The sequence below is a fragment of the Geotrypetes seraphini genome, chromosome 7, assembly GCF_902459505.1.
Source record: "Geotrypetes seraphini chromosome 7, aGeoSer1.1, whole genome shotgun sequence".
Classification (NCBI taxonomy): domain Eukaryota; kingdom Metazoa; phylum Chordata; class Amphibia; order Gymnophiona; family Dermophiidae; genus Geotrypetes; species Geotrypetes seraphini.
This window is the reverse complement of record NC_047090.1, coordinates 54,926,799-54,950,278: the sequence shown is the minus strand read 5'-3', so window position 1 is coordinate 54,950,278 and position 23,480 is coordinate 54,926,799. Positions and strand designations below refer to the sequence as shown.

The 23,480-nt window shown below is 45.2% G+C and overlaps 1 protein-coding gene across 3 annotated transcripts in view; it reads left to right on the top strand.

The window, feature by feature from the left end:
- BICD1 (BICD cargo adaptor 1) overlaps positions 1–23,480 on the top strand; it is a 279,852-nt gene that overhangs the window by 98,651 nt on the left and 157,721 nt on the right. For all 3 annotated transcript variants that reach the window (XM_033950662.1, XM_033950661.1, XM_033950663.1), the window contains exon 6: positions 13,697–14,791. In XM_033950662.1, coding sequence (XP_033806553.1) covers positions 13,697–14,791 — 1,095 coding nt within the window. The remainder of the gene's footprint in view (positions 1–13,696; positions 14,792–23,480) is intronic.

Sequence of the window (23,480 nt, the reverse complement as noted above, 5' to 3'; positions counted from 1 at the left end):
TTTAAACATAAATGTGGAAAACATGCCTCTTTATCAAAATTTAAAAACATTTCTGCCATAACACCTTAAAAGAAGCCATCAACCACACCTGGAAACATTGCTCAGAGGTACTAGAAACTACACTTCCATTCTGTTCTCAGAAAACTTTCATCCCTCTAGCCTCTACTTTGGGAACATGCCTCTTTGACAAAATATATGCTAAGTTTTAGGAGGCCTTTTAAGATAGTCTCTACATCCACATATGAACCTAGCCTAGGCCTCCCCACCTATATATACTCCCCACATATATATACTCACCCACAGATCACCTTCCTCAACACACTCCACCTGTTAGCCAACCAAATCTTACCAAGGCTCTTTAACCCTGACCTAGCCACCACAATCACTCAAAATTACACTGCCTTCATAATAACAATGCCAAAATCTCTGCTCCCCTATTTTATGCCAATTACTCTCCTTGGCAACATGTATTCCTCCATCCCAGGCCAGGGTAGATATGGTGACCTGAGCCACCTTCACAAATCCAAAACTCCATCTCACTTCATTTAGAGAAGGAGATATGTGGCGAATCTCGCAATAAAGAACAGCCACCTCCAATATATTGTACAGTAAATATTTAGGATAAACAATCCTTTTCCAGTGTTGTTAAATATAAAACAAACCAGATGTATAGGATAATTCCTTCATTTATTCATTTATTTATGTTCCATACAGCAGAAGTACTAGCATGCCCCCTGACGGGACCTGTTTCACCCAAACAGGGCTTTTTCAAGGGTTCACAGTGGGCGCTCTAACTTCAGCGTCCTCACTTCACAAGTGCTAGCTCTGCCGGATTGGAGGTTTAGCCTCCATCATTAAGTCCAGCCTCAGTCCAAGACTGCTAGACACCATCACACTAGACATGCTAGAGTGCCTCACCCTCTCGGTGGGTCACAACAGAGATGGGGTTGAGAACCACTGACATAGAATATTTAGATTTTCAGAAAGCTTTTGACAAAATTCCTTATGAGAGGCTCCTGAGAAAATTGGAGTCTTGGGACTGGAGACAGTGTTTTGTTGTGGATTAGGAATTAGTTATTGAACAGAAAATAGAGGGTAGGGCAGTAGTTTCTGGGCCTGTCCTGGGGGCACACCAGCCAGTCAGGTTTTTGGGGTATCCACAATGAATGTACATGAGAGACATCTGCATGCAAATCTCTCCCATGAGTGTTCATTGTGGATATCTTGGGGGCATGGCTTGCTGGGGGGCCCCCAGAACAGGATTGGAAACCACTGGTAGTTAAATGACCATTGGGGTTAAATGACCATTTTTTTTTTCAATGGGAGGAAGTTAAAAGTGGAGTGCCATAGGAATCTGTACTGGGACAAGTCCTATTTAACATATTTATAAATGATCTGGAAATTGGAACGATGAGTGAAGTGATTAAATTTGCAGATGACACAGAACTGATCAAAGTTGTTAAAATACATGTGGACTGTGAAAAAAATGCAGGCAGACTTTGGGAAATTGAAAGATTGGGCGTCCAAATAGCGTATGAAATTTAATGTGGATAAATATAAAGTGATGCACATTGGGAAGAATAATCCAAATCATAGTTACCAGATGCTAGGGTCTACCTTGCCTTCCCTCCTTTTTCTGCTTAGCTCTGTTATTAGAGGGGATAAACTCTTCTAACTCTTGTCTTTCATGCTCAGGCAAGAATTATTTTACATAGTCAATCAGAACAAAAAACAGTTTTAAGGTTTAATCTGTAGTTGGAGATTATAGCACAGAAACTGCTAGCTAGATTTATTGGAAATATTTAGAATGCAAAAAAAAAGGAAACAAGGTAGATTCCAGCAGAATTTTTATCATAGTATCTCAATTGCTAGGCCCTCCTATAGAACTGCTGATAGAGATCTTGGTGACTCACTGGGACTTTAGTCCGTCCCATCCTCCTGACACCCCACTCATCCAAGGGTTTGCAACTCATAGATAGACAGCCCAATAATTAAGAAGTCTCAGTCAATCCCAATTCCAACCAAATCAAGATAAATTTCATTCAGTGCAATCATTGTGGTGCTTTAGTTCCCAGGCATATCATCAGGAGACTCAAGGCTTGCCCCATCTGTCTCCAACTTGCTAGTATCAAAGAGAAGCTCTGTAAACTTAAACAAGAATTGGAGGCAATTAAAGCAGCTACAATCACCCCACACAAATATACCAATTTATCCCAGGACAAGCAGGCAGCATATTCTTGACTGATGGGTGACGGCACCGACGGAGCCCCGGTACGGACAATTTTAGAGTGATTGTACTCTAAGAACTTGGAAAGTTCTGGCATGCCGCACCGCGCACGCGCGAGTGCCTTCTCGCCCGACAGAGGCGCGCGGTCCCCAGTTTCTTAGTTTCCGCGGAGCTAAGAAGACGCGTTTTTCAACGGCTTTTGAAACTTTTTTTGACTTGCCTTCCCACTCGCGTAAACCTTTTTGGCTTTTTGCCTGTTTCCTTCGGCACCGGTTCAGTCGGCACCCTCTTCTTCGACGCCGCGCAACACTGCACCGGCGTCCCAGCATTCAGGTAAGCCGGCTAAGAAGCCTTCCCCGCTGGAGCGTCCTCCGGTCTCGAGTGCAGTGAGCCCAATCCTGCCGACTGTGAGGCGCCAGCGGAAGCACTCCGCCCCTATCGAGGTGAGTCCCTCGACATCGGGCTCCTCATCTCCGGGGCGTCGAGCGGCACCGCAGGTACCGCAGAAGAAAAAAGCGGTACCAGTGCCAACTCTTGATGACCGTATTGCGGCCATTCTCCAGGTGCAGCTCAAGGAGCAATTACAACAGCTCCTTCCAGCTATCCTGGCACCGAACCTTCCGGTGCCGGTCCGCACTGAGCCGGTACCGATAGTGGAACAGCCTGTGCTGTCTACATCCACTCCTTCGGTACTGCTTCACTCGACCTCATCGGTATCGATGCCAGTCCTCGCATCGGAGCCGAGAGCTCAACATCAGTCGGTGCAGACTTCGGCACCGGTGCCACCTATTACATCGCCTGGCTCGGTATCGATGAGGTCGGGTAAGTCAGTGCGCAAAACCCGACATGTAGATCCATCTACTCCAGAGTCTCGGGACCGTATTTCCCATGTCAGGGATCCTGATCTGTGGGGAGATTCAGAGGAACCCTTTCTTTCTGAAGGGGAATGTTCTTCAGATGAGGAGGATTCTGCTGTACCTGACCCGTCCTCTAGACATGACACTTCATCTTTCTCGAGTTTTTTGAAAGATATGTGTGAATCTTTATCTATTCCTTTGGAGGCTGAGTCCAAAAAGTCTAAAGCTTTTTTGGATGCCCTTGACTTTGACCAACCTCCAAAGGAATTTTTGAAGCTCCCTCTTCACGACATCTTAAGGGAGACTTTCTACAAGAATTTGGAGACTCCCTTAACGGTTCCAGGGGCCCCACGTAAATTAGACTCTTTATACAAGGTAATTCCCATTCCTGGGTTCGACAAACCTCAACTTCCACACGAATCCTTACTTGTCGAATCTACCCTTAAAAAATCTTCAGGAGCCAGTGTATATGCTTCTGTACCTCCTGGCAGAGAAGGTAAAGCCATGGATAAATTTGGTAAGAGGCTCTACCAAAATGCAATGTTGGCAAATAGAGCTGGTAATTATGCCTTTCATTTTTCTTTCTACCTTAAACATCTCCTTACCACCATGGCTTCATTTGAGAAGTACCTTCCCCAACGAAAACAACAATCCTTTCACCATTGCTTGTCGTCTCTGTTTCAACTGCGTAAGTTCATGGTTAGATCCATTTACGACACCTTCGAACTTACATCCAGAGCGACAGCAATGTCTGTGGCAATGCGTAGCCTGGCCTGGCTTCGGGTATCCGAACTTGATGTTAATCATCAAGATCGGTTAGCCAACGCCCCGTGCCTAGGGGATGAGCTTTTTGGGGAATCCATGGACTCGACTACTCAAAAGCTCTCTGCTCATGAGACACGCTGGGATACCCTGCTTAAGAATAAGAAAAAGCCTACCCCAGCAAGGCCTTTTAGACAACAGTCAGCCTATCAACGCCGTTTCACAGCTCGCCCATTGCCAGCAACAGCTCAGCAACCCAGGCGTCAGCGGCAGCAACAACGTCAGCCTCCCAGACAACAGCAGCAACAGCAGCCTGTGAAGCCACCTCCACAGCAGAAGACACAGCCCTTTTGACTTAATTCTCCAAAGTATAGCCAGTACCCCTATATCTGCTCTCCTGCCTCAACCTATAGGAGGTCGTCTTTCTCTGTTCCTCAGCCGGTGGGAAGTTATCACTTCGGACCAATGGGTCCTCAACATCATCCGCCACGGCTACTCTCTCAACTTTCAGACTCTTCCGCCCCAAAACCTGCCAAAAGAGTCTGCTTTGAACAGTCCTCAATCTGCCCTCCTTATTCAAGAAGTTCAATCCCTCCTCCTTCTGAACGCTATAGAGGAAGTTCCTCTGGATCAAAAGGGGCAGGGATTCTACTCCCGTTATTTTCTAGTCCCCAAAAAAACAGGAGATCTCAGACCAATCCTAGATCTTCGCGATCTCAACAAATGTCTGGTAAAGGAAAAATTCAAGATGCTTTCCTTAGCCATTCTTTATCCTCTTCTCAATCAAGACGACTGGCTATGCTCCCTCGATCTCAAAGAGGCATACACTCACATACCGATCAATATAACCTCCAGACAGTATCTCCGCTTCATGATAAATCATTGTCATTACCAATACAAGGTGTTGCCCTTCAGTCTTGCTTCCTCTCCAAGGGTGTTCACCAAATGTCTTATTGTGGTAGCTGCTTTTCTACGCTCTCACCACCTTCAGGTATTCCCTTACCTGGACGACTGGTTAATCAAGGCCTCATCTGCTCAAGCAGTTCTCCTGGCCACCAACCAAACCATCCTGTTTCTACGAATACTGGGATTCGAGATCAATCTACCCAAGTCTCATCTCATCCCCACTCAGAGACTTCAATTCATTGGAGCGATACTGGACACACTCCTCATGAGAGCATTCCTACCATCCAACCGTTTTCAGACCCTTCAGTCTCTATGTCAGCAGGTGCTTCCACAACATTCCATCTCTGCCAAACAAATGATGATACTCTTGGGTCACATGGCATCCACAGTCCATGTCACACCCCTCGCACGTCTTCACCTGCGCACTCCTCAATGGACCCTTGCTACTCAGTGGTCCCAAGCGACGGATCCTTGCTCACGACACATATCTGTGACATCATCTCTTCGTCAGTCTCTACAATGGTGGTTGGTATCCTCAAATCTCTCCAGAGGTTTTCTGTTCCATCAACCTCCTCATCAACTAGTCATCACCACCGACGCCTCTCCTTATGCTTGGGGAGCTCATTTGAACGAGTTCCAGACTCAAGGTCTTTGGACAGCCCAGGAAAAGAAGCATCACATCAATTTCCTGGAACTCAGAGCGATGTTTTATGCTCTCAAAGCCTTCCAACATCTTCTCTTTCCTCAGGTCCTTCTACTGTGCACAGACAATCAAGTGGCCATGTACTACATCAACAAGCAAGGGGGGACAGGCTCTCGCCTCTTGTGCCAGGAAGCCCAGAAGATCTGGACTTGGGCCATAGATCACCATCTCTTCCTGAAAGCTATCTACATTCAGGGAGAACAAAATTCCTTAGCGGACAAGCTCAGCAGAATTCTCCAGCCTCACGAGTGGACACTCAATCCTGTAACTCTACAGTCTATCTTCGCTCAATGGGGCACTCCTCAGATAGACATCTTTGCAGCTCCTCACAATCACCAGCTGCCCCTATTCTGCTCCAGACTCTACTCTCCTCACCGTCTGGCAGCGGATGCATTTCTCCTCGACTGGTCCAATCTGTTCCTGTACGCTTTCCCTCCTCTGCCTCTCATGTTGAGAACCTTGTTCAAGCTCCAGAGGGAACGAGCCACCATGATTCTGATTGCTCCGAGGTGGCCCAAGCAACATTGGTTCTCCCTTCTACTTCAACTCAGTTCCAGGGAACCTTTTCTTCTTCCTCTGTTTCCTTCTCTGCTTACACAGCATCAGGAGACCCTTCTACATCCCAACCTCCAGTCTCTGCACCTGACAGCTTGGTATCTCTCGGGCTGACCTCTCATGATACTCTTTTGTCTCACCCTGTTCGTTCCATTCTAGATGCCTCCAGGAAACCAGCCACTCTGCAATGTTACCATCAGAAGTGGACAAGATTTTCTTCCTGGTGTCTTCTTCATCATCTTGATCCCACTTCACTGGCAGTGGAAACGTTGTTGGATTATTTGCTTTCTTTGTCTGACTCTGGCCTTAAGTCTTCTTCCATCAGAGTCCACCTCAGTGCCATTGCTGCTTTTCATGAGCCGGTCCATGGAAAACTTCTCTCAGCTCATCCCCTGGTGTCCAGGTTCATGCGGGGTCTTTTCAATGTGAAACCGCCTCTTAAAGCCCCTCCTGTTATCTGGGATCTCAATGTGGTTCTTTCCGCCTTAATGAAGCCTCCATTTGAACCTTTGGCTACCACTCCTTTCAAGTTTCTCACTTGGAAGGTACTTTTCCTTATTGCTCTTACCTCTGCCAGGAGGGTCAGTGAGCTTCATGCACTGGTTGCAGATCCACCTTTTACGGTCTTTCACCATGACAAGGTGGTTCTGCGTACACATCCAAAGTTTCTCCCTAAGGTTGTCTCTGAATTCCATCTCAACCAATCCATTGTTCTGCCTGTTTTCTTTCCAAAACCTCATTCTCATTCTGGGGAACAAGCTCTTCATACTTTGGATTGTAAAAGGGCTCTAGCTTACTATCTAGAGCGTACGAAACCCCACAGATCAGTTCCCCAACTCTTTCTGTCCTTTGATCCGAACAAATTGGGACGTCCTGTTTCTAAACGTACGTTGTCTAATTGGCTTGCAGCGTGCATTTCATTCTGTTATGCTCAGACCGGACTGACACTGGAAGGTTCTGTCACGGCCCATAGAGTCCGAGCAATCCGTTCCACTCCTATTGAGGAAATCTGCAAGGCTGCTACTTGGTCCTCAGTTCATACTTTTACATCTCATTATTGTCTGGATGCATTCTCCAGACGGGATGGGCACTTCGGCCAATCTGTTTTGCAAAATTTGTTTTCCTAATGGCCAACCTTCCCTCCATCCCTCTTTTTGTTAGCTTGGAGGTCACCCATCAGTCAAGAATATGCTGCCTGCTTGTCCTGGGATAAAGCACAGTTACTTACCGTAACAGGTGTTATCCAGGGACAGCAGGCAGATATTCTTGCGTCCCTCCCTCCTCCCCGGGTTGGCTTCTTAGCTGGCTTATCATAACTGGGGACCGCGCGCCTCTGTCGGGCGGGAAGGCACTCGCGCGTGCGCGGTGCGGCATGCCAGAACTTTCCAAGTTCTTAGAGTGCAATCACTCTAAAATTGTCCGTACCGGGGCTCCGTCGGTGCCGTCACCCATCAGTCAAGAATATCTGCCTGCTGTCCCTGGATAACACCTGTTACGGTAAGTAACTGTGCTTTACCACTACTCCCCCAAAGATTAAAACAACCCAGGAATAAATGGATCACAATAGGCTCAGGTAAACTGCGGCATATGACACAGAAATATCCACCTTCACAATTGTGATGCTAAAGATAAAAGAACTGAGGAGGAATTAGAACCAGTGAAGATAACTCATGAAGGAAAGCACTGCAAAAGCACATATAAAAAAGTTCAAACCAGAAAAGTATTACTGCTAGAGGATTCCATCATCAGAGGACTTAACCTTGGAACACAGGACAAGGAACTCAAAATAGTGAAATGCCTTCCAGGATCCTCAGCTACCAGGAATGCCAGACAAATACTGACTTAATTAGGGAAGAAACAAAGAATTTAAACCCTGATATTGTTATCCACCTTGGAACAAATGACCTAGCCAACAATAACTTACCTGCAGCACAGAAAGCTTTTCAGGAGCTGGGGGACAGGTTGAAACCTTTTGTAAAGACTGGAGCTTTTTCAGAAGTAATGCCTACTTATGGAAAGGGTGAAGAAAGAGTACAAAACACTGAGAACTTCAATAGATGGCTCGAAGCCTTGTGTCATCAAGAAGGATTTAGGTACATAGAACGATGGGGCAATACATGGAAGAAAAAGAGACTGTATTGTAATAAGAACATAAGAATAGCCTTACTGGGTCAGACCAATGGTCCATCAAGCCCAGTAGCCCGTTCTCACGGTGGCCGATGCAGGTCCCTAGTACCTGGCCAAAACCCATGGAGTATCAGTATTCCACGCTACTGATCCAGGGCAAGCAGTGGCTTCCCCCATGTCTTTCTCAATAACAGACTATGGACTTTTCCTCCAGAAACTTGTCCAAACCTTTCTTAAAACCAGCTACGCTATATGCTCTTACCACATCTTCTGGCAACGCGTTCCAGAGCTTAACGATTCTCTGAGTGAAAAAAAATTTCCTCCTATTGATTTTAAGAGTATTTTCCTGTAACTTCATTGAGTGTCCCCTAGTCTTTGTAATTTTTAACAGAGTAAAAAATCGATCCACTTGTACCTGTTCTATTCCATTCAGGATTTTGTAGACTTCAGTCATATCTCCCCTCAGCTGTCTCTTTTCCAAGCTGAAGAGCCCTAACCATTTTAGTCTTTCCTCATACGAGAGGAGTTCCATCCCCTTTACCATCTTGGTCGCTCTTCTTTGAACCTTTTCTAGTGCCACTATATATTTCTTGAGATAAGGAGACCAGAATTAAATGCAATACTCCAAATGAGGTCGCACCATGGAGCGATATAGGGGCATTATGACATTTTTAGTCTTGTTAACCGTCCCTTTTTTAATAATTCCCAGCATCCTGTTTGCTTTTGTGGCCGTCGCCACACATTAGGCAGAAGGTTTCATCGTATTGTCTACAATGATACCCAGATCCTTTTCACGGGTGCTAACGCCCAAGGTGGACCCTAGCATCCGGTAACTGTGATTCAAGTTATTCTTCCCAATGTGCATCACTTTGCATTTGTCCACATTAAATTTAATCTGCCACTTGGACGCCCAATCTTCCAATTTTCTAAGCACTTTCCTCCTGCACTTTTTCACAATATGCATGTGTTTTAACAACTTTGAACAGCTTAGGGCTCTCTCTCTGACCAGGGGGCAGTTGCCCTAGTTGCACTCCTAACACTATTCCTGTCATGTGTGACTGTGGTATTCTGTTAGCATGATATTTCTGTATAGCATTCTGTAATAATTTGGCTTATTCAGTTTTCTTGTTAGTAGAGGGGATATATGTGGAGGGGAGACAGGGGTTTTGTTGATCCTTGCTCTGTATTATTTGTATTTATAAAATGACAATTGTACAGAATATTGTTTCTTTTTATACTTTATTAAAATGCATTCAATATAAAATCATAACTGAGGCTTGTGCGGATGGAATCAGATGGTTTGCGGGGACCGAGCTCACAGAGATGGGGCGGAAACGGGGTTTTTAAATTTCAGTCCTAGTAGTTTGCCGGTCCACAAAATTATTATTTTATTTCCGCCGGTCCATGGGTGTAAAAGGGTTGAAGAACACTGACATAGATAATAACAATTTGAAATCCTCATTCCAAAGTGCTGCCTGATATGAAAGTGTACAATCATGATACCTTTTAAATTTACAACTCCTCACCCATGGAAAAACTAAAAGTGCTTTAGAACTTCGAAAACACCCTGAGGATGAAAAACAGAATGAATCAATTAAGTAAGAGGGGACTAAGCCTGCAGTAGTGTACCAAGGGGGTGGGCCAGGGGGGGGCGATCCGCCCCGGGTATACGTCTTGGGGGGGGGGGGGTGCACAGCTGGCTGTTCTCACTGCCTCTAACGCCGGCCCTGCAGCTCCGGACTTCCCCACACCTGCTCCCTCCCCCTCCCCCCCGATCGCTATTATTTTAAACTTTATGGCAGCCGCGGCGCTGTATTAATCGAAGGAGACTTCTAACCTCGGCCTGCCCCGGAACTCTTCCTGCAACAGCAACTTCCTGCCTAGGCGGGAACAGGAAGTTGCTGTTGCAGGAAGAGTTCCGGGGCAGGCCGAGGTTAGAAGTCTCCTTCGATTAATACAGCGCTGCGGCTGCCATAAAGGTTAAAATAATAGCGATCGGGGGGGAGGGGGAGGGAGCAGGTGTGGGGAAGTCCGGAGCTGCAGGGCCGGCGTTAGAAAGACTAAGAGCTGATGGTGCCGCAGGGTCCCGCGTGGAGGGGAGGGAGGAAGAAAGAAGACTAACCGAAGAACTGACAATTTGGGGCGAGCAGGTGTGGGGAAGTCCAGAGCTGCAGGGGAGAGTGTTGCTGTACCCAGCTGGAGTGAGAAGGAAGATGAGGGAGGGAATGAAAGGAGATTCCAGGGCTTGGAGGGAAGGAGGAAGGTATGCCAGACTAAGGGAAAAGGAAGGGGGAGATCTCAGAGCATGGAGGGGGAGGGAAAGATGGAAGGAAAGGAGAGAAATGCCAGAGAATCAGGGAAGGACAGATACCAGACTATAGGGTGCGAAGGAAAGAAAGGAGAAGAGAGAGATGCCTGAGCATAGGAGCTGAAATCAATTATGTACAAAGGAGAGAAGGGGCACAGGATAGATAGTTATGAAAGGAGCATAGAAAGAAGGAAGATGTTGTATGGAAGAGAGAGAAGGCAGACATTGGATGGAAAGGGCAGAGAGGGCAGTGACTGGAAGGGGCAAGACAGAAGGTGAATAGTAGATGGAAGGGGTAGAGAGAGGGAAAGACACTGAATGGAAGTGTGAGGGAGAGGGGGAGCAGACGCTGGAAGGAAGTGGGGAGGAGAAAGAAAAAAGGGCACATGCTGGATTGAGGGACGAGGATAGAGTTAGATACTGAAAGGGGTGAGGAAAAGAGGTGGCAAGCTTTAGGTAGACAGTAAAAAAGGACATTGATGAGAGGGTAGTAAAAACATAATCTAGAAAGATGCAGAAAATAAATTGAAAAGGAAAATGAGGGGAAAAAGGGAAAGGGATTGCAGAGGAGAGGTGTGGGAGAGGGAAGGAGAGGAGAGAGATGCCAGACCAATGGGGGTGAAAGGAGAGATGGAAGGGGCATAGAAGGAGAGAAGATGCCATATAGGGGAAGAGAGACGGCAGACATTGGATGGAAGGAAGAGAGTTACAAGAAGATGAGCAAAGCAGAAACCACAGAAGACAAAGATAGAAAAAAATTTTCTATTTATTTATTGCTTTAGGAGACGTGTCACTGTTTCTGTGGTGTTGCATTGTATGCAGAGTCCAGCATCTTACTGGTTCAATTTAACCTTTGTCTATGTATTTCTATTTTATCCCCCCTTTTACAAAACTGTGGAGCGTTTTTTAGCGCCAGCCATGGTGGTAGCAGCTCTAATGCTCAGAATTCTATGAGCGTCAGAGCTGTTACCACTATGGCTAAAATCCACACTACAGTTTTGTAAAAGAGGGAGGGGTTAGTTTGTGATGACATATTCCATACTAGGCGAATGTGTTTTCTGTGTTCTGTGTGTTGGAAAGACATGGTTTTTTTGTTAGGCTTGACTGCAGGATTGATCTGTACTAGTCTGGCTTATTTAGTTTTACAATGGGTGTATTGATGTACTGCTCACTGCAGTATGTAAGATGCTGCCTTTTCCTAGGTACTCATGTGTGACGTGTGGCTTGTTACTAAAAATCATGTTTTCTGTACAGATGGGGGGGGGTCAAAAAACGATGGGCCCTGGGTGTCACATGTGCTAGGTACGTCACTGTAAGCCTGCAGCAACTTTGTAATAAAAACAGCCCAGCTAAAAGATAATCCGTGCCCCTACCGGCAACCAATGCAATTTACAATAGAAGCACATTATATGATTGAATTTCTTCAGACCATATATGAGTTTCACTGCAGTGTTCTGAATTATACGCAATCTAGCACAATTCTTCTTGATACCTGCCAAGTAAATTATGTACTATGTTTAACCTGTAACCCGTTCTGAGCTTTTGGGGGAAAATGGGATAGAAAATGAAATAAATAAACAGAAGAAATGTGACAGCTTACACATGTAAGTGTCAATCTTTATACATATAAAGTGGTAGTTTTATATTAATAGGGTTGGAATTTACACACATTTTTCTGTCAGTTTGGAAACCTTTACATGTAAATATTCCTAATTAGAGAGGAAGAAAATAAAAAGAAGGATTAAGAGGGAGACTTCTCTTAATCTCTACTGTAATGGGCTGGCTATAATAAGCTTTTTAAAAACTTACAGTATATGTGCCAGGCAGCAGCTCTAAATCCTGAAGCTGATATTGAGGCATATACCGTATTTTCATGTAGATAATGCGCACCCGTGTAAAACGCGCACACGGGTATAGCGCGCAGGAAACACAAATCTATGTAAAGAAAATTTTATATACCGCGCTCACGGGTATACCGCGCATGCCGCCCCGACTCTCCTCTGGCTGCCCTGACTCTCCTCTGGCTGCCCTGACTCTCCTTTCACCCGCCCCGACTTTCCTTTCGCTGCCCCGACTCTCCATTCGCTGCCCCGACTCTCCTCTGGCTGCCCCCCCTTGAAGTCCTGTCCCCCCTTGAAGGTCTGCCTGTCCCCCCTTGAAGTCCTGTCCCCATCCTGAAAGCCTGATGCCCCCCCGACGCCCGATTCATCATCCGGAAGGACCGCTCGCACCCCCACAAACCATGCATAACCTTGCGCGGTATACGCGTGAGCGCGCTATATAAAATTTTTTTTACATAGTTCCCACCCCGCCCGACGCCCGATTCATCATCCGGAAGGACCGCTCGCACCCTCACCGCTTGCACTCCCACCCTGATGGACCGCTCGCACTCCCACCCAAAGAACCGCTCGCACCCCCACAGCCTCCCCTTCCCCCCATGGAGAAGCTGTCTACCTTGTTTCTGGATGCCAGTGAGCCCAGCTGCTTCCTCTGCCGGCGGTCCTGCCCCTTCTCTGAGCCCTGCTGCGCTGCTTCCTCTGCCGGCGGTCCCACCCTTTCTCTGACGTCAGAGAAAGGGCGGGACCGCCGGAAGAGGAAGCAGCGTAGCGCAGGGCTCAGAGAAGGGGGCAGGACCGCCGGCAGAGGAAGCAGCTGGGCTCACTGGCATCCGGAAACAAGGTAGACAGCTTCTCCATGGGGAGGGGGGGGAGGCTGTGGGGGTGTGAGCGGTTCTTCGGGTGGGAGTGCGAGTGGTCCATCGGGGTGGGGGTGCAAGCGGTCCTTCCGGATGATGAATCGGGCGTCGGGCGGGGTGGGAACTATGTAAAAAAAATTTTATATAGCGCGCTCACGCGTATACCGCGCAAGGTTATGCACGGTTTGTAAAAACACGTATAACGCGCGCGTTATATGCGTGAAAATACGGTATATGTATTCCCTTTTTGAAATACAGAATATACATATGTATTTTTTGACACCACCCAAGCCCTGCCCCTTGTAATCTATACATATTGCAGATTTCCAAGTGTATATATTGGCTGTCTAAAATCAGGTTTTACATACTATATGTTTAATATTCACATGTAAATTCTGGTATTTACACATGTAAATTGTAACTAGGGCTTCTAAAATAGAGGCCATACTTTACAGGGGTGTTTGATTATTTTGCCTCACAAAAGGTGGCAATAAGTTGTATTTTGGTTTATTGCTTTACTTTGGTTTTGCAATTAATATTCTTGTATGTGTTGCAGGTAGAGAGAGAGAGAGCCATTCTTATGACTAATCTTCAGGCATCTGAGATCCAGCTCGAACACACAAAAGGAGCCCTGACTGAGCAACATGAAAGGGTTCACAGACTTACAGAGCATGTTAATGCCATGAGGAGACAGCAAAGTAACAAGGAGTCAAAAACAGAGCTGGATTGCGAGAGAGGACGTGACTCGAGGGAAGAAGCCCATGATTATGAAGTAGATATAAATGGTGTAGAGATTCTCGAATGTAAATACAAAGGAGCTGTTACAGAGATGATAGATCTTAAAGCTGAGCTCAAAGCTTTAAAAGAGAAATATAATAAATATGTAGAAACCTATATAGAGGAAAAGACAAAGTTTGAGACTAGAATTCAGATATATGATGAGCAGGTGAGTAATCTGGAAAAGCAAAGCAAAGAAAACAGTGAAAGACTCATTAATATGGAAAAAGACTTGCAAACAATGACAAGCCTAGCAAATGAAAACCATAATACACTCAATACAGCCCAGGATGAACTAGTGACATTTAGTGAGGAGCTAGCTCAGCTTTATCATCATGTATGTCTGTGTAATAATGAAACACCAAATAGGGTTATGTTGGACTATTACAGGCAAAGCAGAGTCACACGCAGTGGAAATTTAAAGGGGCCTGATGATACCAAAGGGCTTCTGTCGCCACGGCTTACCAGGAGAGGCATAGCATCCCCAGCAGAGTCAAGAAGCCTATCTGATCAGGTTTTAAAAGACAGCACTGACTCTAGCAAAGAACAAAGTTCAGCAAAGGCCCCTACAGTTTCTCCTGTCATCACCGCCCCTCCTTCATCTCCAGTCTCTGACAGCAGTGACATTCGCAAGGAGCCCATGAATATCTACAATCTAAATGCCATCATAAGAGACCAAATTAAGCACCTTCAGAAAGCTGTGGATCGATCTTTGCAGCTGTCACGTCAACGGACAGCAGCACAAGAACTGGTGCCCATGATAGATAAAGACAAGGAGACCTTAATGGAAGAGATTTTGAAACTGAAGTCCCTGTTGAGTACAAAACGAGAGCAAATAGCAACGCTGAGAGCAGTACTGAAAGCCAACAAGCAGGTAAAGTACTAAAATCCAGAAATAATAAAAATAAGTAACTTCATCTGTAGGTGAAGGTCCTTTGACCTTCCTTCTCCTTTTTGCTTTCTTTAAGAAACAGAACTCACAATTTCAGTCCACCTCAGGTATTTTCATAAAAACATAGCAACATATAGAAAATGATTGCAGATAAAAATTATACAGTCTATCCAGTCTGCCCACCTGCACAAAAAACTCATCTCTATAGTCTTCCTCTCCTTCAGAGGTCCTCTATGCTTGTCCCATCCTTTCTTAAATTCAGGTATCACTAGGCGCTGTGTGGTATTCCAAGTGCAACCCTAATTAACTAATTTTTTAATTTTTTAAAATTGGTTTTTAATAGTATGATAATTTAACATGCCAATTAAGCCAATTAAAAATAATTGTGTACAAATTTTAATTAGGCATTGCTAGGTATCCGTGATTAGGGTATTGTTTATAGAATCAGGCCCAAAATGCCTAGCAGTAGTTGTATTATCATTATGCACAGGGCCAATCTTAGATAGGTGTGACAAGGGCATCTGCATAGGGCCTTGCACTCCCAGGGGCCCTATATTGGTGGCCTCGGCATATTCCTCTTCCTCCCCCTCCTAAGTCCAGACAGTGTTTCTCTCCTTCTCCTTACTCAAATCCAGCGTCTCTCCCTCCTTCCTGGATCTCTAAACTTGCCTCATCCCCTGAGCTGGCAGCAACTAAGACACACTGTTTTGGCCAGTGTTGGGGACTTCCCTCTGCCTGTTCCCACTTTCTGTGATGTAATTTCCTGCTTCCATACAGGCAGGACCTGGTAGAAGGAAGGCCATTCACAGCAGGGTGCCTGAATTACCGCTGAGAAAGAGGCAAGTTTAGAGGATTTAGGAGGGAGGGAGAGATATTGGATTCGAGGATGGAAGAAGAGAGAAAGAGTTGGTGGGACCTGTTGGGGGGGAGGGAGAGAAGAAGAGAGAGAGATGGGAATATGCTGGAATATGGGGGAGGGGACTGAAAGATGAAGATATGCTAAACCCAGAACTGGAGGGAGATTGAGATGGGCTGGGTCAGGGAGATTGAAATGTGCTGTGCTAGGGAGATGGAGGAAGAGGGAGATGTTTTGGACCTATCGGAAATGAGAGCATAGTCCATCCAGTCTGCCCAACAAGATAAACTCAAAGCACAAGGTGTGATGTGATACTCAGTGTTATGCCAATTACTCATCAAAAGTAATTAATTACATCTAATTTGACTTCTCTGCTTAAAGTAATTAGTTATGGTAATTAAATTATCCCTCTAGGAAAGTAGTTAATTACTGACTACAGTTACCAGTTTAGATTAGCTGCTATAGGTGTGTCATTATGGACAAGCGGGTTGCCATATGCAAAAAAATCTATTTCTTCCTACTTCACTGGGAACTCTACTTCCACCTGCAGTGTTTCCCTTCTGCACATGAGCTGTAAGGAGTGTTTCTGTTCTGCTCTATCTTTTTCTTATTTTATTTGGTGTTTTCAACCTTTATTCGGTGTTTTCAATGCTTGGAGCTTTCACGTTGGTTTCAGCTCTGCCAGCGTAGAGAAGAAGCAGACTGAAGTCTGCAGCTGATAGGCCGATCCCTGGTGGTACCTGTTAGTCAACCTGCACAAGTATTTTTGGAGCTCGGAGTCATCTCTGCTATTCATCCTCATCTACTACTTAGCAGGGGTTCAAGCACAAACTGTTAGGCATCTGTAAGAGGCTCTGCAGTGTCTTGAAGTATGCTGGCTGCATTTTTTGACTCCCTCCTTCTGTTAGTGTGTCTGTTGGTCCGCAGGGGTAGGGGTATGGTCAGACACCATGTTTGACTAGCAGCTCAAAGATCAGCGTTGAAGAGGCATTTCCAGCATGAGGCAGTGATTCTTCTCATATCCAGCTACTGTAAAGAACTGAGGCAGGCTGTAGCACATTGCCAGCACAGGTCACAGTGAGTAAGGCTGTTACAGCCTGTGAGGTGAATCAGGGGGGAGGAGAGGGAGGTGTCTGAAAAACAGGTTTTAAGGTATCTGAATGTTTCCCTGTGTTCTCCTATCTGAAAAATCCTAAATTTGCCATTTTATGAGTTTAGTAAGTTTGGGATTTTTTAAAAAGTGATTTTGGGTGCAAAAAGCTTGATGGTGGCCATCTTGGATGTGTAGTGATATTTTTTCAAAAGTTCCCTGCACTTCCCAAATTTCATTTTGTGCCTCAAAACAAGTTGGGATGGAGTCCTTGGGCTCTTCTACCCCAAATTCATGCCAGGATTGCACAAACTTTGGACCTCATGAGCATCCTTGTGCCATGTGCTGCACAGTGCAGACTGGAAATTCGGGAGCGACCAGCTTAATCTCTCCTCTGCGTACTAAGGTGACAAAAAGGGCAGCTATGCTGTTGGGGTGGCTATCTTTATTTTCAAGGCCTGGAAATAGTGACCGTTCTGTGCGTAACAATTCAGACACCCTATAGCCCAAGAAATGAAAAGTAGAGCTGTTTGGTCTAAATAACTATATGAACATGCTACATAGCCCCTCAGTTCTTATCTCTATCTCTTGAAGAGACCAAGGAAAAAACTATCAGACACAAAAGTATAGTTTAAACATTCAGGGCCTTGGGACTGTTTTGGTATCCTACTAAACTGGTAGGTTAACAACCAAAAGTCTCACCCAAATACAATAAGTAGTTGGTACATCTTCCAATTAGATTACAAGTGCTTCACTAGGATCCAATTACAAATTGCATACTTCAGCAATATTCTATTGGTTAGTTTTAAGTCACATGGTTTCCCTAGAAACAATAATGATTCAGTTATCACATGCTACCAAATCACAAGACATCCCAGTGTGTAAAATATGTTACTGAGTCAATGTGACCTTGTGATAGAGTTGGGCAGCGTGCTCAGGAGAAGGGTTGCACACACAGACAGACAGACCACACTCTGGGCATTCAAGAGAAACCTCTTTAATTCGACAGTAGTGAGAGCCTGTTTCTTCACAGGCTCCTATAAGTTTGTGTTCTTCAAACAAAACAGTTAGGCTTTTCCCCAGTCTTTTCCCAAACACAAGTCCCATTCTTCATAGGGCGTGACACGTCTCAAACAGTTTTTACTCTATGTGCAGGAAACAGTTAGGTAGCACTTGGTCCCAGGTCTTAGCAGGCACTAGAGCAAATGCAGGTTTTTAAAAGTAGTAGAGTCTTACCTCCTAGAAACTTTGTCAGTGCCAGGCCCTTCAACCAGCTTCTCCAGCTCCTAGGTTCCCTCTAGCAGACCCCTCCTCCTGGGGCTGGCTCGGCTTTGTAAGTTCCCCTGAGTCACTTCCTGGTTTCCTGCTTTTCTCCCCTCTCTTTCTCAGTGCTGCTGTGGTTGTGAGACAGTTTAGCTAGGAGGGGGAGTGCTGGTTTTCCTGAACCAGAACGTATGCAGGTAAGGCTAGACTCGGGGCATTTGTCTTTGACCTAATGACCACCGCGGGAGCGGATTTCTGGGCACGATGGACTACTGGTCTGATCCGGCAGCGGCAATTCTTATGTTCTTATTCCGAGTCTGAACAGCAGTGTCAAGCAGGGGAAGTGGCAGGTTTCATACACTCTGTCACATACCCTCCCCCTCAGCTCAGCCATGTCTGGGTGAGCATCTACTCCATGGGTCTCCACCGCTTGAGACAAAAATTCTGCATTTATGTGTTCTCGGCCTGGCCGGTGTCTTATGTCAAAGTTAAAGGCTTGTAGCCGTAGAAACCATCTAATTATCCTGATATTGGAGTCTTTATGGCAGGCTAGCCATTGTAGAGGTGCATGGTCAGTGACCAACAGGAAATGCCTTCCCAGGTGATAGTATTATAATGTCTCTAAGGTCCATTTAATGACCAAGGCTTCTTTCTCATAGTTCTTTTCCTTCAGAAAGAGTTTTCGGCTGATGAAGGCGACTGGATGCTCTTCCCCATTTATTTCTTGTGAGAGCACTGCTCCCAGGCCAATTTCAGAGGCATCAGTTTGGGCTACAAAGGGTCAGGTAAAGTCAGAGTTGATGAGGATGGGTTCTGAGCAAATATCCACCTCAAGTATCTGGAATGCTTCTTCCAGCTCACGGGTCCACTGGACAATATCAGGAGTTCTTTTCTGCAGCAGCCTTGTCAGGGGGTTTGGCCTTTTCCGCAAAGTCGGGTATAAAACTGCTCTAGTACCCTACTAAGCTTAAAAAGGCATGGATCTGTTTCTTTGTTTGGGTTTTTGAAGTATGGTTGATGGCATCCACTTTTTTTCAGTTGGGGTTTGACCTGGCCTCGGCCTACTACATATCCTAAGTATTGGACTTCTTGGCCCCCTAGGAAGCACTTTTTGGGGTTGGCGGTTAGATCAGCTTTTCTTAAGCTGTCCAGAACAGCTTCAACTTGAATCAAATGTGACCTCCAGCTGACACTATAGATTACAATGTCATCAAGGTAGGCTGCTGCGTATCCTTGTGTTGAAATGTACTTGGGGCCCCATGAAGGCCGAAAGGGAGGACCATAAATTGGAACAGGCCCTGAGGGGTAGGAAAAGCAGTCTTCTCTTTGGCATCAGGTGAAAGGGGTACCTACTAGTACCCCTTAGTTAGATCCAATGTGGAAATCAACTGAGCCTTTCCTAGTCGTTCGATCAGTTCATCTACCCTAGGCATAGGGTAGGTATCAAATCTGGACACTGCATTTACCCTTCGGAAGTCAATGCAGAATCATATACTGCTGTCGGGCTTAGGTACCAGCACTATTGGAGAGGACCAATTACTCGTAGACTCTTCAGTGACTCCCAGTTGTAACATCTCTGCAACCTCCTTCGCCACTGCCTGTTGTTGTGACTCGGGGATCTGGTAGGTATGTTGTCGTACTACCACCCCGGGTTTGTGACGAATTCGTGAGTGGCCAAATGTGTTTGACCAGGTGTGGTGGAGAATACATCTTGGTTCTGATACACCAGTTGTTCCAGATCCTTCCTCTGGGTCAGGGTGAAGTTGATTTGCAAATGGTACTTGGGCAGAGTCGGGTAGTACCTGGGCCAAAATTGTCCAGTTGGACTAATGCTGATGTAACCAGGATCCATTTTTTTATTTTATTTTTTATTTATTCAGTTTTCAATTAAATACAAAGCATAACGCTTAACAGGAAATAAAGACAATGTACAACCAAAGTACATTGGTATTCAAATTTAAACAATAAAGAAACAACTATTTCTTACATATAGTCCTCAAACTCAAGACAGGAAACAAGAAAGAAAACTCTTCCAGGATAAGAGATTAAATACAACACTTTCAAAGAAACAGAGAAGTCTACTTCGACTTAATTAATCAGACTTGAATTACATTAGCTTCCCTATGGTGCAAATGAAATCCCCTTTCCTTTCAAGAAAAAATGAAGCTGGCTGGGCTCATAGAAAATATACTTATTTTGTTGATACAAAATAATACACTTGCAAAGAATCTTAACTGATAAGATGCACCCAAAGAAATAACCTTATCCCTGGTATGTTAGAAATTCTTTTCTTCTAGCTTGGGTCCATCTAGATACATCAGAAAAATATTTTTTTTCACCAAGATAAGAAACCTGCTTCAGACCATAATATAGCCTTAAAATTGAGTCCCTATCCTAATGAAAAAAAACAACAACAAACAATTAACATTGCTCGGCCCATTAGTTCTATATCTGATGACTCCAATAACACTGATATCTCTTGTTGTGTATCTTCATTTGTTTCTTTTAATGTCTTTTTTAGATAGTAAATCTTCTGAAGCAGGGATACATTCACTTATGAAACTTTTAAAGTGGAAATCAGAAACTCTAAAGATTTCTCTTGCAGTCTTATATTTAGGAATGGGAAAATTCAAAACTCTTAAGTTCAAATATCTATTTTGGTTTTCAAGATTTTCTATTTTAAGGAGAAAGAAGGCTTTATCCATTGATTGTTGTTTAATAGTATTTTTAATTTCCAGAGAATTTTGTTGAATTTCCTCAATCTTCACCTGATGGTCTTGTACCTCTGTCTCTAATTTTTTAACTTTTTCTGAGACCCCAGTCATCAATGAAATAAAGTTAATACATACAATTTGAAGACTATCAATTGCTGACCAGAGGGTATCCAATGTAACCACTTGGGGTTTAGTTAACGACTTGAGGTCGGGTAATTGGAATAGTTCTTGTTCAGGCCGTAACTCTCCAGCCTGGTTCATGCCTTCTCCGAACTCCCCACCGTTAGCCCCCAGTGCTCCTCTCCTATTCAGTTGAGATGACCCAGAAGATATCGACGCTTCCCCTTTCAGGGTCACAAACAGTAGTTGCTCCATCATATTCAGCAAATCCTGAGGTTCCTCCACCCGACGGTCCTCCACTGGTGTAACTCCTGGAGCTGGGGGAGGGTCAGGTCCAGACGGGCTAAGCGAAGTCTCGCCCTCCAAGCTGAGTGACTCCTGAAGCTCAGCAGTGGTAACGCCTGACGCTTGACGCCAAAGGAACGGTGAAAGCTGTAATAACCCTCTGGCGCAGCGTTGATATTTCCGGCAGAAGTGGAGGAAAAGTCCTCTACCTACCTCTTCTTTTCGGCATGAAAAGTGGATGTAAGTAATAAGTTTACTCTAAAAAGTTACTGCTGCTATTGGAGCTCAGGCTTACGCACCCTACTCGATCACCATCTTGTTTTCCGGGATCCATTTTTTAAACAAATTGACATGGAATAGTTTGGTCTTGTCCCGTCTGTTCAGCTGAGCTACTTTATAATTCACTGGACCTGTCTGGGATACAACTTCGTACGGGCCTTGCCTTTTACACAGGAGTCTACAGCGGTCAAAATGGCAGTTAGGGAGGCAAAACTTCGAGTGGAAGAAATTCTGGCAAAAAACATTAAAAAGGGGGACAAATCCTTCTTCAGGTATATTAGTAACAGAAAAAGGAACACAGGCAGGATAGTACGCCTTAGAAGACTGGACGGAAGTTACGTGGAAGCAGATTCCGATAAAGCCGAACTACTGAATGAATACTTCTGCTCAGTCTTTACCTGTGAGGCACCGGGACATGGTCCGCAGTTGAAGGCAACACAAAGCACAGAAGACCCGTTTCAGAATTTTGAGTTCACACCAGGTGAAGTTTACAATGAACTGGCAAGACTCAAGGTGAACAAAGCCATTGGACCAGACAATTTGCACCCAAGAGTGCTCAGAGAATTGAGGGATGTCCTGGCGAAACCATTGGCTGAGCTATTCAATCTCTCCCTAAGTAAGGGGAAAGTTCCCCTGGACTGGAAATTAGCTAATGTCGTTCCTCTGCATTAAAAGGGTTGCAGGGCAGAGGCTGCGAATTATAGACCGGTGAGTCTCACATCAGTAGTGTACAAACTCATGGAAACACTAATTAAAAGCAAATTGGACACGATCTTGAATGAAGGGAATCTTCGGGATCCCAGTCAGCATGGATTCACCAAGGGTAGGTCCTGCCAATCCAATCTCATCAGCTTCTTTGACTGGGTAACAAGAAAGTTGGACTTGGGAGAGTCTTTGGACGTCGTGTACCTGGACTTCAGTAAAGCTTTTGACAGTGTCCCACACCGCAGGCTGCTAAGCAAGATGGAATCGATGGGGTTAGGAGAGACACTAACTGCATGGGTCAATGATTGGCTGAGTGGCAGACTTCAGAGGTGGTGGTTAATGGTACCCTCTCTAAAACATCGGAGGTGACCAGTGGAGTGCCGCAGGGCTCGGTCCTGGGTCCACTCCTTTTCAACATATTCATAGGGGATCTGACTCAAGGGCTTCAAAGTAAAATAACACTATTCGCCGATGACGCCAAACTATGTAATATAGTAAGTGAATGCAGTTTACAGAATTATATGGCGCAGGACCTGCTTACATTGGAAAGTTGGTCCTCAACCTGGCAGCTAGGCTTCAATGCTAAGAAATGTAAGTTCATGCACCTTGGAAGCGGTAATCCATGCAGGACGTACTTCTTGAACGGAGAAACTTTAACTAGGACTTCAGCAGAACGAGATTTAGGAGTAATCATCAGTGCAGACATGAAAACTGCCAATCAAGTGGAGAAGGCTTCATCTAAGGCAAGGCAGATATTGGGTTGTATCAATAGAAGTTTCGTCAGCCAAAAGCCTGAAGTCATAATGCCGTTGTACAGGGCCATGGTGAGACCTCATCTGGAGTACTGTGTGCAGTTCTGGAGACCACATTACAGTAAAGATGTGCGCAGAATTGAATCGGTTCAGCGGATGGCCACCAGGATGATCTCGGGGCTCAAGGGTCTCTCGTACGAAGAGAGACTGAACAAATTGCAGCTCTACACTCTTGAGGAACGTAGGGAGAAGGGAGACATGATCGAAACATTTAAGTACCTCACGGGACGTGTCGAAATGATATTTTCTTTCTCAAGGGACCCTCGGCCACAAGAGGGCACCCGCTCAAACTCAGGGGCAGAAAAATTTCATGGCGACACCAGAAATTATTTCTTCACAGAGAGAGTGGTTGATCATTGGAACAAGCTTCCAGTGCAGGTGATCGAGGCAGACAGCGTGCCAGACTTTAAGAATAAATGGGATACCCAGTGGGATTCCTACGAGGGTCAAGATAAGGAAATTGGGTCATTAGGGCATAGACAGGGGGTGGGTAAGCAGAGTGGGCAGACTTGATGGGCTGTAGCCCTTTTCTGCCATAATCTTCTAT